This window comes from Elephas maximus, chromosome 7 (genome assembly GCF_024166365.1).
Source record: "Elephas maximus indicus isolate mEleMax1 chromosome 7, mEleMax1 primary haplotype, whole genome shotgun sequence".
Lineage (NCBI taxonomy): Eukaryota > Metazoa > Chordata > Mammalia > Proboscidea > Elephantidae > Elephas > Elephas maximus.
In genome coordinates, this window is record NC_064825.1 from 129,912,069 (window position 1) to 129,925,091 (window position 13,023).

The 13,023-nt window shown below is 41.3% G+C and overlaps 1 protein-coding gene across 1 annotated transcript in view; it reads left to right on the forward strand.

The window, feature by feature from the left end:
• C7H11orf80 (chromosome 7 C11orf80 homolog) overlaps positions 1 to 13,023 on the forward strand; it is a 92,500-nt gene that overhangs the window by 49,872 nt on the left and 29,605 nt on the right. The window contains exons 6-9 of the mRNA XM_049892598.1: positions 5,465 to 5,520; positions 5,886 to 5,957; positions 8,553 to 8,745; positions 11,995 to 12,142. Of these exons, the coding sequence (XP_049748555.1) occupies positions 5,465 to 5,520; positions 5,886 to 5,957; positions 8,553 to 8,745; positions 11,995 to 12,142 (469 nt within the window). The remainder of the gene's footprint in view (positions 1 to 5,464; positions 5,521 to 5,885; positions 5,958 to 8,552; positions 8,746 to 11,994; positions 12,143 to 13,023) is intronic.

Here is a 13,023-nt window from a genome sequence, read left to right on the forward strand (position 1 = left end):
GTTCTTCTGGCAGTCCATGGTACAGGCATACTTGGGAGATATTGCGAGTTCGGCTCCAGACCATCGCATTAAAGTGAATATCGAAATTAAGAGTCATAAGAATTTTTTGGATTCACAGTGCATATAAAAGTTATTTACACTATACTGTAGTCTGTTGAGTGTGCAATCGCAGTATATCTAAAAAAAAGTACATACCTTCATTAGAAAATACCTTATTGCTAAAAATGCTAACTATTATCTGAGCCTTCAGCATAGTCTTTTTTACTGATGGAAGGTCTTCCCTTGATGTTGATAGCTGCTGACTGGTCAGGAGGGTGGTTGCTGAAGGTTGAAGTGGCTGTGGCAACTTCTTAAAATAAGACAGCAATGAAGTTTGCCACATCAATTGACTCTGCTTTTCGCAGATTTCTCTGCAACATGCGAAGCTGTTTGATAGCATTTTACCCACAGTAGAACTTTCAAAATTGAAGTCAATCGTCTTAAACCCTGCCACTGCTGTATCAACTAAGTTTATGTAATATTCTAAATTCTTTGTTGTCACTTCAACAGTGTTCACAGTATCTTCACCAGGAGTAGATTCCATCTCAAGAAACCATTTTCTTTGGCCATCCCTAAGAAGCAACATCTCATTCTGCATCCCACTTTGAAATGAGGCGTCTGGGGTCTTAAATGCTAATAAGCGGCCATCTAAGATGCATCAATTGGTCTCAACCCACCTGGATCAAAGGAGCATGAAGAACACCAAGGTCACACAATAACTATGAGCCCAAGAGACAGAAAGGGCCACATGAACCAGAGACTTAGATCATCCTGAGACCAGAAGAACTAGTTGGTGCCTGGCCACAACCGATGACTGCCCTGACAGGGAGAACAACAGAGAACCCGTGAGGGAGCAGGAGATCAGTGGGATGCAGACCCCAAATTCTCATAAAAAGACCAGACTTAATGGTCTGGCTGAGACTAGAGGAATCCTGGAGGTCATGGTCCCCAAACCTTCTGTTGGCCCAGGACAGGAACCCTTCCCGAAGACAACTCATCAGACATGGAAGGGACTGGACAATGGGTTGGAGAGAGATGCTGACAAAGAGTGAGCTACTTGTATCAGGTGGACACTTGAGACTGTGTTGGCATCTCCTGTCTGGAGGGGAGGTGGGAGGGTAGAGAGGGTTAGAAACTGGCAAAATTGTCATGAAAGGAGAGACTGGAAGGGCTGACTCATTAGGGGGAGATTAAGTGGGAGTATGGAGTAAGGTGTATATAAGCTTATATGTGACAGACTGAGTTGATTTGTAAACGTTCACTTAAAGCTCAATAAAAAATATTAAAAAAAAAAAGCAATGTCTCATCTGTTAAATTTTATCACGAGATTGCAGCAATTCAGTCATATCTGCTTCTAATTCTAGTGCTCTTGCTGTTTGCACCATGTCTGCAGTTACTTCCTCCACTGAAGCTTGAACCCCTCAAAGTCGTCCATGAGGGTTGGAATCAACTTCTTCCAAAATTCTGTTAATGTTGATCTCCTCCCATGAATAACGAATGTTTTTAATGGTATCTGGAATGGTGAATCGTTTCCAGAAGTTTTTCAATTTACTTTGCCAGATCCATCAAAGGAATCACTATCTATAGCAGCTATAACCATACAAAATGTATTTCTTAATAATAGAGACTTGAAAGTCAACATTACTCCCTGATATGGCCCCTGGACACCCTTTCAGCTCAGTAACGAGGTCACTCCTGAGGTTCACCCTTCAGCCAAGGACTGAACAGGCCCATGGAACAAAACAAGACTAAAGGAGCACGCCAGCCCTGGGACAGGGACTGGAGGGCGGGAGGGAACAGGAAAGCTGGTAATAGGGAACCCAGGATTGAGAAGGGAGAGTGTTGACATGTCGTGGGGTTGTTAACCGAAGTCGTAGAACATGTACTAACTGTTTGATGAGAAACTAGTTTGTTCTGTAAATCTTCATCTAATGTACAATTAAGAAAATTACTTCATGATCCATGGGCTGCAGAATGGATGTTGTTGTTGTTAGGTGCCATTGTGTTGGTTCCGGCTCATAGCGACCCTATGTACGACAGAACAATACACTGCCCGGTCCTGTGCCATCCTTAAACAATTGTTGTTATACTTGAGCCTATTGTTGCAGCCACTGTGTCAGTCCCTCTCATTGAGGGTCTTGCTCTTTTCCGTTGACCCTGTACTTTACCAAGCATAATGTGCTTCTCCAGGGGCTGATCCCTCCTGACAACATGTCCAAAGTATGTAAGATGCGGTCTTGCTGTCCTTGCTTCTAAAGAGCATTCTGGTTGTACTTCTTCCAAGATAGATTTGTTCGTTCTTTTGGTGGTCCTTGGTATATTCAGTATTCTTCACCAACATCACAATTCAAAGGTGTCAATTCTCCTTTGGTCTTCCTTACTCATTGTCCAGCTTTCACATGCATATGATGTGATTGAAAATACCATGGCTTAAGTCAGGTGCACCCTGGTTTTCAAGATGACATCTTTGCTTTTCAACACTTTAAAGAGGTCCTTTGCAGCAGATTTGCCCAACGCACTGCATCTTTTGATTTCTTGACTGCTGCTTCTATGCATGTTGATTGCAGATCCAAGTAACATAAAATCCTTGACAACTTTGATCTTTTCTCTGTTTATTGTGGTGTGGTTTATTGGTCCAGTTGTGAGGATTTTTGTTTTCTTTAAGTTGAGGTGTAATCCATACTGAAGGCTGTGGTCTTTGATCTTCATCAGTAAGTGCTTCAAGTCCTCTTCACTTTCAGCAATCAAGGTTGTGTCATCTGCATAACACAGGTTGTTAATGAGTCTTCCTCCAGTCCTGATGCCCCGTTCTTCATATAGTCCAGCTTCTTGGATCATTTGCTCAGCATACAGATTGAATAGGCGTGGTGAAAGGATACAACCCTGGCGTACACCTTCTCTGACTTTAAACCACTCAGTATCCCCTTGTTCTGTCTGAACAACTGCCTCTTGATTTATGTAAAGGTTCCTCATGAGCACAATTAAATGTTCTGGAATTCTCATTCTTCGCAATGTTATCCATAGTTTGTTATGATCCACACAGTCAAATGCCTTTGCGTAGTCAATAACACAGGTAAACATCTTTCTGGTATTCTCTGCTTTCAGCCAGGATCCACCTGACATCAGCAATGATATCCCTGGTTCCACGTCCTCTTCTGAAACGAGCCTGAATTTCTGGCTGTTCCCTGTTGATATAGTGGTGCAGGCGCTTTTGAATGATCTTCAGCAAAATTTTGCTTGCGTGTTATTAATTATATTGTTCGATAATTTCCACATTCGGTTGGATCACCTTTCTTGGGAATAGGCGTAAATATGGATCTCTTCCAGTCAGTTGGCCAAGTAACTGTCTTCCGTATTTCTTGGCATAGACGAGTGAGCACCTCCAGCGCTGCATCTGTTTGTTGAAACATCTCAATTGATACTCAGTCAATTCCTGAAGCCTTGTTTTTCGCCAATGCCTTCAGAGCAGCTTGGACTTCTTCCTTCAGTACCATCGGTTCCTGATCATATGTCACCTCTTGAAATGGTTGAACATCGACTAATTCTTTTTGGTATAATGACTCTGTGTGTTCTTTCCATCTTCTTTTGATGCTTCCTGTGTTGTTTACTATTTTCCCCATAGAATCCTTCACTATTGCAACTCGAGACTTGAATTTTTTCTTCAGTTCTTTCAGCTTGAGAAACGCTGAGCGTGTTCATCCCTGTTGGTTTTCTATCTCCAGCTCGTTGCACGTGTCATTTTAATACTTTACCTTGTCTTCTCGAGCCGCCCTTTGAAATCTTGTATTCAGTTCTTTTACTTCATCAGATGATGTGTTAGCAGGCATAAAAACAACATTAATCTCCTTGTACATCTCCGTCAGAGCTCTTGGGTGACCAGGTGCATTGTCAATGGGCAGTAATATTTTGAAAGGAAGCTTTTTTCTGAGCAGTAGTTTGCAACAGTGGGCTTAAAATATTCAGTAAACCATGTTGTAAACAGATTTGCTATCATCCAGGCTTTGTTGTCTGTTTATAGAGCAGAGACAGAGTAGATTTAGCATAATTCTTAAGGGCCCTTCAGAAACCCTAGTGGCATAGTGGTTAAAAGCTATGGCTGCTAACGAAAAGATTGGTGGTTCAAATCCACCAGATGCTCCTTGGAAACTCTATGGGGCAGTTCTGCTCTGTCCTGTAGGGTTGCTGAGTCGGAATTGACTCGACGGCAATGGGTTTTGGTTTTTGCTTTTGTTTTAGGATTTTCAGAATGGAAAAGGAGCACTGGCTTCAACTTAAAGTCACCAGCCACATTAGCCCCTAACAAGAGATTCAGCTGTCCTTTGAAGCCAGGCATTGACTTCTCTCTAGCTATGAAAGTCCTAGATTGCATGTTCTTCCAATATAAGGCTGTTTCGTCTACACCGAAAATGTGTCGTTTAGTGTAGCCACCTTCACCAGTTAGCTCGCAGCTTCTGCATCAGCACTTGCTGTATCAACTTGCACTTTTATGTTATAGAGACAGCCTGTTTCCTTAAGCCTCATGAACCAACCTCTGCAGGCTTCAAACTTTTCTTCTGCAGCTTCCTCACCTCTCTCTGCCTTCATAAAATTGAAGAGAGTTAGGGCCTTGCTCTGGATTAGGCTTTGGCTTGAAGGAATGTTGTGGCTGGTTTGATCATCTGTCCAGACCACTCAAACTGTCTCCATGTCAGCGGTAAGGCTGCTGTACTTATTTATCATTTGTGTGCCCACTGGAGCAGTGCTTTCAATTTTCTTCAAGAACTTTTCCTTCATATTCATAACTTGACTGTTTGGCACAACAGGCCTAGCTTTCGGCCCACCTTGGCTTTCAGACATGCCTTCCTCACTAAGCTTAATCATTTCTAGCCTTTGATTTAAAATGAGAGATGTGCGACTCTTCCTTTCACTTAAACACTTTGAGGCCATTTTAGGGTTATTAATTGGCCAAATTTCAAAATTGTCGTGTTTCCTGGAATAGGGAGGCCCAAGGAAAGGGAGAGAGACAGGGGAACAGCTGGTCAATGGAGCAGTCAGAGCACACACAGCATTTATCGACTAAGTTTGCCATCTTATATGGGCGTGGTTCACGGTGCCCCAAAACAATTACAGTAGTAACATCAAAGATCACTGATAACAGATTCCTCATAACAGATATAACAATAATGAAAAAGTTTGAAATATCGTGAGAGTTACCAAAACGTGACAGAGAACAGGACGTGAGCACATGCCGTTGGCAAAATGTACACATGCAGGCTGTTCAGTTGCAGTATGTTTTGCGGTGTATATCCTCAACAACAACAATAAAACAAATACAGATTTTTTAAAAGATGATAAAGAATATCTTTTCCTTTAGGAACTGGGTGTGGAAGTTTTCCATGTCTGTCTTGGTTTATGTTAATTCTCACACCCATTTATTGTTTTGCAGATCAGATTTCATTTCAGTGTAAAGGTGAATGGAACCCTCTCTGAGGAGATCTTTGGGTAAGTCCTAGCTTGAGATGACACCACGGCTTTGCCGTTTTTCTCAGCCATTATCGGCCATTTGCCAGTAGGTTCACTGTTTGATTTCTTGACCCAAACGCACCTTGAAACCAATTTATGGAGACTGCACACTTTCTTATTCTATGTTAGCTTTTAATAAATAAGCAGATTCACCTAAACTGTTCATGTATTCCCTTTCTCTGGCGTTGGTGAACTTAAAAGTTGCCCTTTTTCGCTTGGTGAATAGGGTACTGAATTCCAATCGTTTCTGGGGTGTGGTAGTGGCTCATGGGCCAAAATTTTATCAGGCAGAGATGGATTTTTAGAATCTTTAACACCTGGCTTCACTTTTCTTTGCTTTGCAGGGCAGAGAATGAACCCATTTTGAACCAACCAAATGGAATTGCTCTTGTCGTAAACTATCAGCGTTATGTGAGGTGAAGGGGAAAAGAATTGTCAAGCTTCTCCATTTTTTACTCTCCTGTTATGAGTATTCATTTGGGTAGAAGTTGGAAATGATCTCACTTGCCATTGCTTAGTTCCAGGTGTCAATTTTTCTGTGAGAATAGCAAAAGTAAAACTTTTAAGCTGTTTGTGTTAAAAGCTGTTATTATTCCTGGCTCCTTGAGTTTATTCTAATTGACTGAAGGACATGTTCCTTCTCCTCTCCAAGCCTTATTTGCGTCTGTAAAGGAAATAAAACAAACCCTGCCAATTCCCATTCCACTTAGACATGAGGAGAGATGACTGTGAAGGTAAAAGGTGTGTGAACTCTTGGCTAGAGAGATACTGTGACCACAAAGGAATTCTATGTATGTGATTTGTTATGCGTCAGCATCTCTCTTCCCACCTGCACCTTCTTCAGACTCTTAAAAACTTAATCCATGGAAGAGGTGGCAAGTAATTACTGCCTTGCCTTCCTGTATTATCCAGCTACCACAGAATTCAAATAGCTTGAATTATAGCAAGAAAAGGCCTAGCTTATGCATAAGTCCAACTAATTTATTCTTTATTCAGTAGTTTCTGCCTCCATTTAGATGCCCAGATTCAACACCAGCAGTCTCATAAGATCTTAAAGCTTGAAGAGATTGTGCGGGGCCTTTTAGTCTGTTTTCTCGCTTTTGCCCAAAATTGCACCTCGGATTAGAATATTTTTTATTCTTTTATGTATACAGATAATAAAGTCCCCACCCCATACCTTTCTTTAGTACTCCTCTAGTATCATACAGTCCTTACAGGTAGGTAGCTCATTATCACAACGTTGTATAACCGTCACCAATATCTAGTTCCAAAACGTTTTCATCACCCCCAGAAGAGACACTGTATCCATCATGCAGTCACTTCCCATTCCCTCCTGCCTTAGCCCCTGGCGACCACTAATCTGCTTCTCCGTGAATTTGCCTGTTCTTGATACATCATATAAATGGAATCATACATATGTGGCCTTTTGTGTCTGGCTTCTTTCACTTAACATACTGTTTCCAAGGTTCGTCCATGTCGTAGCATGCATCAGAACGTTATCCCTTTTTATGGGTGAATAATATTCCATTGTTTGGATATAACACATTTGGTTTTTCCATTCACCTGTTGATGGATATTTGGATGGTTTTCACCTTTTGGCTATTGTGAATTGTGCTGCTCTGAACATTTTTGTACAGTATTTGTTTGAATACCCATTTTCAGTTCTTTTGGGTATACACCTAAGAGTGCTGGGATATATGGTAGACCTGCTTAACTTTCTATGTAAATTTAATTTACTTAACACCAAACATTTTCCACAGTGGCTGTACCATTTTACATTCCTACAAGACAATGCACGAAGGCTTCAATTTCTCCACCTTTTTACCAATACTTGTTATTATAGTGAAACCTGTGAGAGCGGGAACTCGATGGGACTGCGTTTTTTTTCCAGGTGTTGCAAGTTTTCCACCTTTGACAGAGTACAGTCTTACCATTTTTCTACTGCTCTCTGTTAGTGGAAAATGTATGAGTGCTTCTCTGACAGCTTTCTGCCTTACACAAGGTTTCGGCTTTTGCAAGTTTTACTGTATTACTTTTATTATAGCCGTACTGTTGTTGTTAGGTGCCGTCAAGTCGGTTCCGCCTCATAGTGACCCTGTGCACAGCCAAACGAAACACCGCCTGGTCCCATGCCGGCCACACTAGTGGATGTGAAGTGGTATCTCGTTGTGGTTTTTGATCTGCATTTCCCTAATGGCTAATTGGAAACCCTGGTGGCATAGTGGTGAAGTTCTACAGCTGCTACCTAAAGGGTAGGCAGTTCGAATCCACCAGGCGCTCCTTGGAAACTCTATGGGGCAATTCTGCTGTCCTATAGGGTCGCTATGAGTTGGAATCGACTCGATGGCACTGGGTTTGGTTTTTTGGTTTTTTTAATGGCCAATTATTAGGGAAATGCAAATCAAAAAACCACAATGATGGAAACGCTGGTGGCTTAGTGGTTAAGTGCTACGGCTGCTAATCAAAAGGTCGGCAGTTCGAATCTACCAGGCGCTCCTTGGAAACTATATGGGGCAGTTCTACTCTGTCCTGTAGGGTCACTGAGTTGGAATCGACTTGATGGCAACGGGGGTGTGTGTGTCTGTGTCTGTGTCTGTGTGTGTCTGTGTAATGACTAATGAGGGAGCCCTGGTGGTGCAGTAGTTAAGCATCTGGCTGCTAACCAAAAGGTCAGCAGTTTGAATCCACCAGCCACTCTTTAGAAACCCTATGGGGCAGTTCTACTCTGTCCTGTAGGGTCACTATAGGTTGGAATCAACGCGACGGCAACAGGTTAATAACTAATGATGTTGAGCATCTTTTCATGCGCTTTTGGGCCATTCATACCTCGTCTTTGGAGAATATTCAACTCCCTTGCTCGTTTGTTAATTGGGTTGTTTGCCTTTTTGTTGTTGAGTTGTAACAGATCTTTATTCTGGATACTATGTTCTTACTAAATGTATGATTTGCATTAAGTAATTTCTTAAAAGGGAAAAAAGGTTAAATTTGTCTCCCCTGTTTTCTGACAGTAGACCAAAATTTGGTGTAACTGAATTACTCTGCAGCAGAATTCACCCTGTGCCAGGACAACCAGTAACACTTTCCATCCCTGATGACGTGGCTGCCGTGGGCTTGTTGGGGGAACTGATACTGACACCAGCTGCTGCTCTCTGCCCCTGCCCGAAGGCCTTTTCCAACCAGATGAACAGGATTTCTTCAGTTTCCATATCCTTTTGATGACAGTCTGTCCAGTTGTCTTTAAAAATGGATTTTTATTTCCAAATTCTGAGAAAGCCTTTAGAATATGAACTCTGTGTCTAGACGCATATAGCACAGGACCCCGTGGATTTTACCAGGTTTCCCTTCAGAGTCTGACATGTGCTCTGTTGGCCCAAGTTTCTCTTTGTACATGGAGGAAATAATGCAGTCTTTCTGATATTATGAGGTGTGAGAAAGCCAGACACATATAAAATTTTATTTTTATAACATTTGGGAGAACAAATTTCTAACATTACTTACAAGGAAGTAAAATGAAATTCAGAGAAAGTGAAGCACAAAAAGTTTGTTGTGGTAAAAGTGGAAACAGAACTCATATTTTCCATTTTCTATTCAGTGACCCCTCTGCTTGACCTTCATTGTTCAACTTCTCAGGGTTGTTGGACCATTAATGCTCATATATTTGAAGGCTAATTCATTAAAGTGTAATACTGATGAGTTACAGCTCATCCGATGAGTGCCTTAGTTCCTTAAGAAAATATGAGAAAATTCCTTTAAATTATAGGTTAATCAGGATTAATTGGTTTATTATCCAGAGACTATATGGGTTCATCTCATGGATCATACTAGCCTAAGAATGTTAGCTGTAGTAAGGGACTAAAAGTTCTATAGGAAGAGAACAATAAACACCTAACTTTGTAGGTAGTAGAAGGAGCACTGGATTTGAAATCAGAGGGCTTGCTGTTTAACTTTGAACTTATTACTTAACCTCTCTGAACCTCAGCTTCAAGCTCTAAAAACTCCATGTTTCTGATTTTAAATTATTTGAATTGTTATTTTTAATAAACATTTGTGTAACAAACATTTTTATATACCTAATATGTGTAAGGAAACCCTGGTGGTGCAGTGGTTAAGAGCTACGGCTGCTAACCAAAAGGTCGGCAGTTCGAATCTACCAGGTGCCGCTTGGAAACCCTATGGGGCAGTTCTACTCTATCCTATAGGGTCGCTATGAGAATCAACTCGATGGCAATAGGCTAGTATGTGTAAGACTTTATTAGTGCTGAGGCAGGCTGTGTTTTAAAAAGTCTGTGGACTAATAGAAGAAACACACGTACTCAAATAACTGTAAAAAGAAGGTGTATATATTGTTAAGTGCTATGACAGGCAAAGTATTTTGAAAGCCTAGAAGAGGGAGTAACAATCACAAGACTGACTAGCAGAGCGTGATGGATGGTTAAATGATGGAGTTAACATTTTAGGTGGTCTTGAAGAATAAATAGGATTTTGAAAGGAGGAGGGTATTCCTGTTAGAGGGAATGATATGTACAAAGATGTGTATAAAACAAAAACAAAAAAAACCCCACTGCTGTTGAGTCAATTCTGACTCATAGCCACCTTATAGGACAGAGTAGAACTGCCCCACAGGGTTTCCAAGGAGTGCCTGGTGGATTCGAACTGCCAATCTTTTGGTTAGCAGCTGAACTCTTAACCACTATGCCACAGGGTTTCCATCAAGATATGTATGATTGTATAAAAAACATAATATTACTGAAGTGTGAATGGTGCAGGAGGGAAAAAGGAGGCTGGGAAAGTACTTGCAGTTGAGTACGGTAGAGCTAGAGTGCCTGTAGAGCATAGTGGGAGGTGAATGTACATGAATGTTTTAGGAAGAGTCTCCAGCAGCATTGTGGAGGATGGATGGGAAAGAGCAACCAGTAATGAGTAAGTAAATAAGTAAATGAGCTGGGCAAGAGATAATGAGTATCTGAATTAAAAGTGTGGTGGGAATGGAAAGGAGAGACTTATCGCTGGAAGGAATCAACATAGTGAGGGGCAAGGAAGGGCTGAAGTTGATATCAAAATTTCTAGCATTGATGGCTGACAGAATCATAACGCTGCCAAGCAAGATACAAAACATAAATGGCAGATTTGGGGATATAGAAGATGAGTTTGGCTTGAAGCATGTTGAGTTTATGGTGCTTACGGGACCACCTTTGAAGATGCAAGCAGCTGTGTAGAAATTCTGGTCTAAACTTGGAAGTGGTCAGACCTAGAGACTGAGATTTTAGAGTCTCAGAGTTTCTTCTCTGGGTCAGTATAGTACTGTGCGATAGTGAAGGCCATGGCACTGGAGTTTAATGCTGGATTCACAGGGATGATTAGATGTGTGACTGTAGGCAACTTACTTAGGCAGTCTAACCCTTTATTTCCTCAGCTTTAAAATGGGGATAATAATACCTACCTCGTAAATGTATTTATTTTCCCTCGCAAAGGTTTCTTGTTTATTTTAGGGATTAACTGTGACCTATGTGGAGCCCTGGTGGCACAGTAATTAAGTGTTCGGCTGCTAATTGAAAGGTCGGTGGTTCGAATCCAACAGCCACTCTTTGGAAACCCTATGGGGCAGTTCTGCTCTGTCCTGTAGGGTTGCTATGAGTTGAAATCGACTCGACAGCAACTGGTTTGGTTTAACAGGTTTATGACCTACGTGAAGGTCCTAGATGCTGCCTGACACATAATACGTGCTCCATAAATATCAGGTATTAGAGTATTGAAGATATGGGAGTAAATGAAGTTATAGGAGAGTATAAAGAATAAGAACAGAAGAGGGCCAAGGTTATTTTAGGATAGATGTCAGCTGAGAATATCTTTTAGGAAGGCAGAAGGAACAGGGCATTGGTAAAGACTGTGTGGACGTTTTATATTTTAAAAATGTTCTTTCTTAACATCTGGACAGTACAGAAGAGTGTAAAGTAAAAGTTTCTTCCTCCTTATCCCACTCTCTAGAAGGAATAGGACAGACAGATTTTCTGTCCTCTCTGAGCTTATATTTTAGTGGTAAAAAAATAACAAATAAATGTATATCAGGTAGTGATAAGTGTGGTGAAGATAAAAGAAGGTAGGTTATTAAATCTGGATAGTCCTCTTGATATCTCCAGAACTTAGCACAGTGTTTGGCCCATGGCACCATTTAAATCTATAGTTGAATAAATAGAATAAATAAATAAGCTCATTGTCCCAATACTGTACTTGTAAATCACACTCATTAAACCCAGAATCAATTTCTAGGAATCCCGGTGGATTCAACTCTGATGCCTCGCACCTAGCTTCAGTGTGGACAAGGCTTAATACGTAACTGTCTGGCACATTTGTTTATTTCCAGGAATGTAAACCAGGTCAGTGTTGTTTGTTTTATACAAATGAATATGTAGTCATTAGAAACTAAAATTTGGCAGTTTTCTTTAGCATCTGTACGTATTTCTCTATGGACCTTCAGGTCTGCCTCTGATATTGCCAAGTCGGGAGCAGCCAACTACTGTCTTCGCAGACATCTCTTGTTTCATTGACTGGAAGAAATACCACTTATGTGTGGTGCCCAATTTGGATTCCAATTTGGATAGAGGTATATCTCACTGTCTCTGCACAGAATGAAGAAACTTGGGAAACATCAGAGAAATGTGAGGAAATATGAATAGGAGCTATATATAAAAATAGGACCCAGTGGTCTGATGGCTCAAGTTGGGGGCGGGGACGTCTAGATGAGTTTGAGAGTCCACTTGGAGTGAAGCAGACAGGTGTGGAGGCCCCATCAGAGCCTAGCTGTTTGGGCATGGCGGGTTGATGCTGCTTCTCGTCTCACTCCCATGGCTGCCACCTGTACTCCTGGGGGAAGTCCGTGGGCCTTCATCTGCTAGGGACTTGTTCAGGGGCTTTCTGTTGTACCTTAATCTCTCAACTTCAGGGTTTTAGAAAGATAAGGGAGCAATGACTCCATTTAACTATTGTGGAAGAGAAATGATATCACGTTTCCTAGTAAAATGGGAAAATCCACATAAAATTACTTATGAAAAATTAAAACACTGCATAAATGTCAGGTGGGAGTATAAAACATAATACAGTAAAACCTGCAAAAGCCAAAACCTATGTTAGGTGGAAACCTGTCAGAAGGAAAACTCAAATGTTTTCCACTAAAACAAGTGATAGAAAAGTGATAAGACTGCACCCTGTCAAAGGTGGAAAACTTGCAAGACCCAGAAAGACAAGGCAGTCGCATCAAGTCTGGGCTCTCACTGTGGTGATAAACCTGGAAGCTTGTGTGTAATATTCACACAGGGCCTAACCACGTTAGTTTTGGGTGAATCATGCTGACAGTTGGATGGTTAATAACTGGACCATCAGATAAAACTGAGAAAAAGGAGTATGCCGCCATGGGCTGATATCTGGGAGGTTTACAGTTTTGAGCTTGACTCTAGCTAGCCAGAATCCTTTGAAATTTAGAAGGTA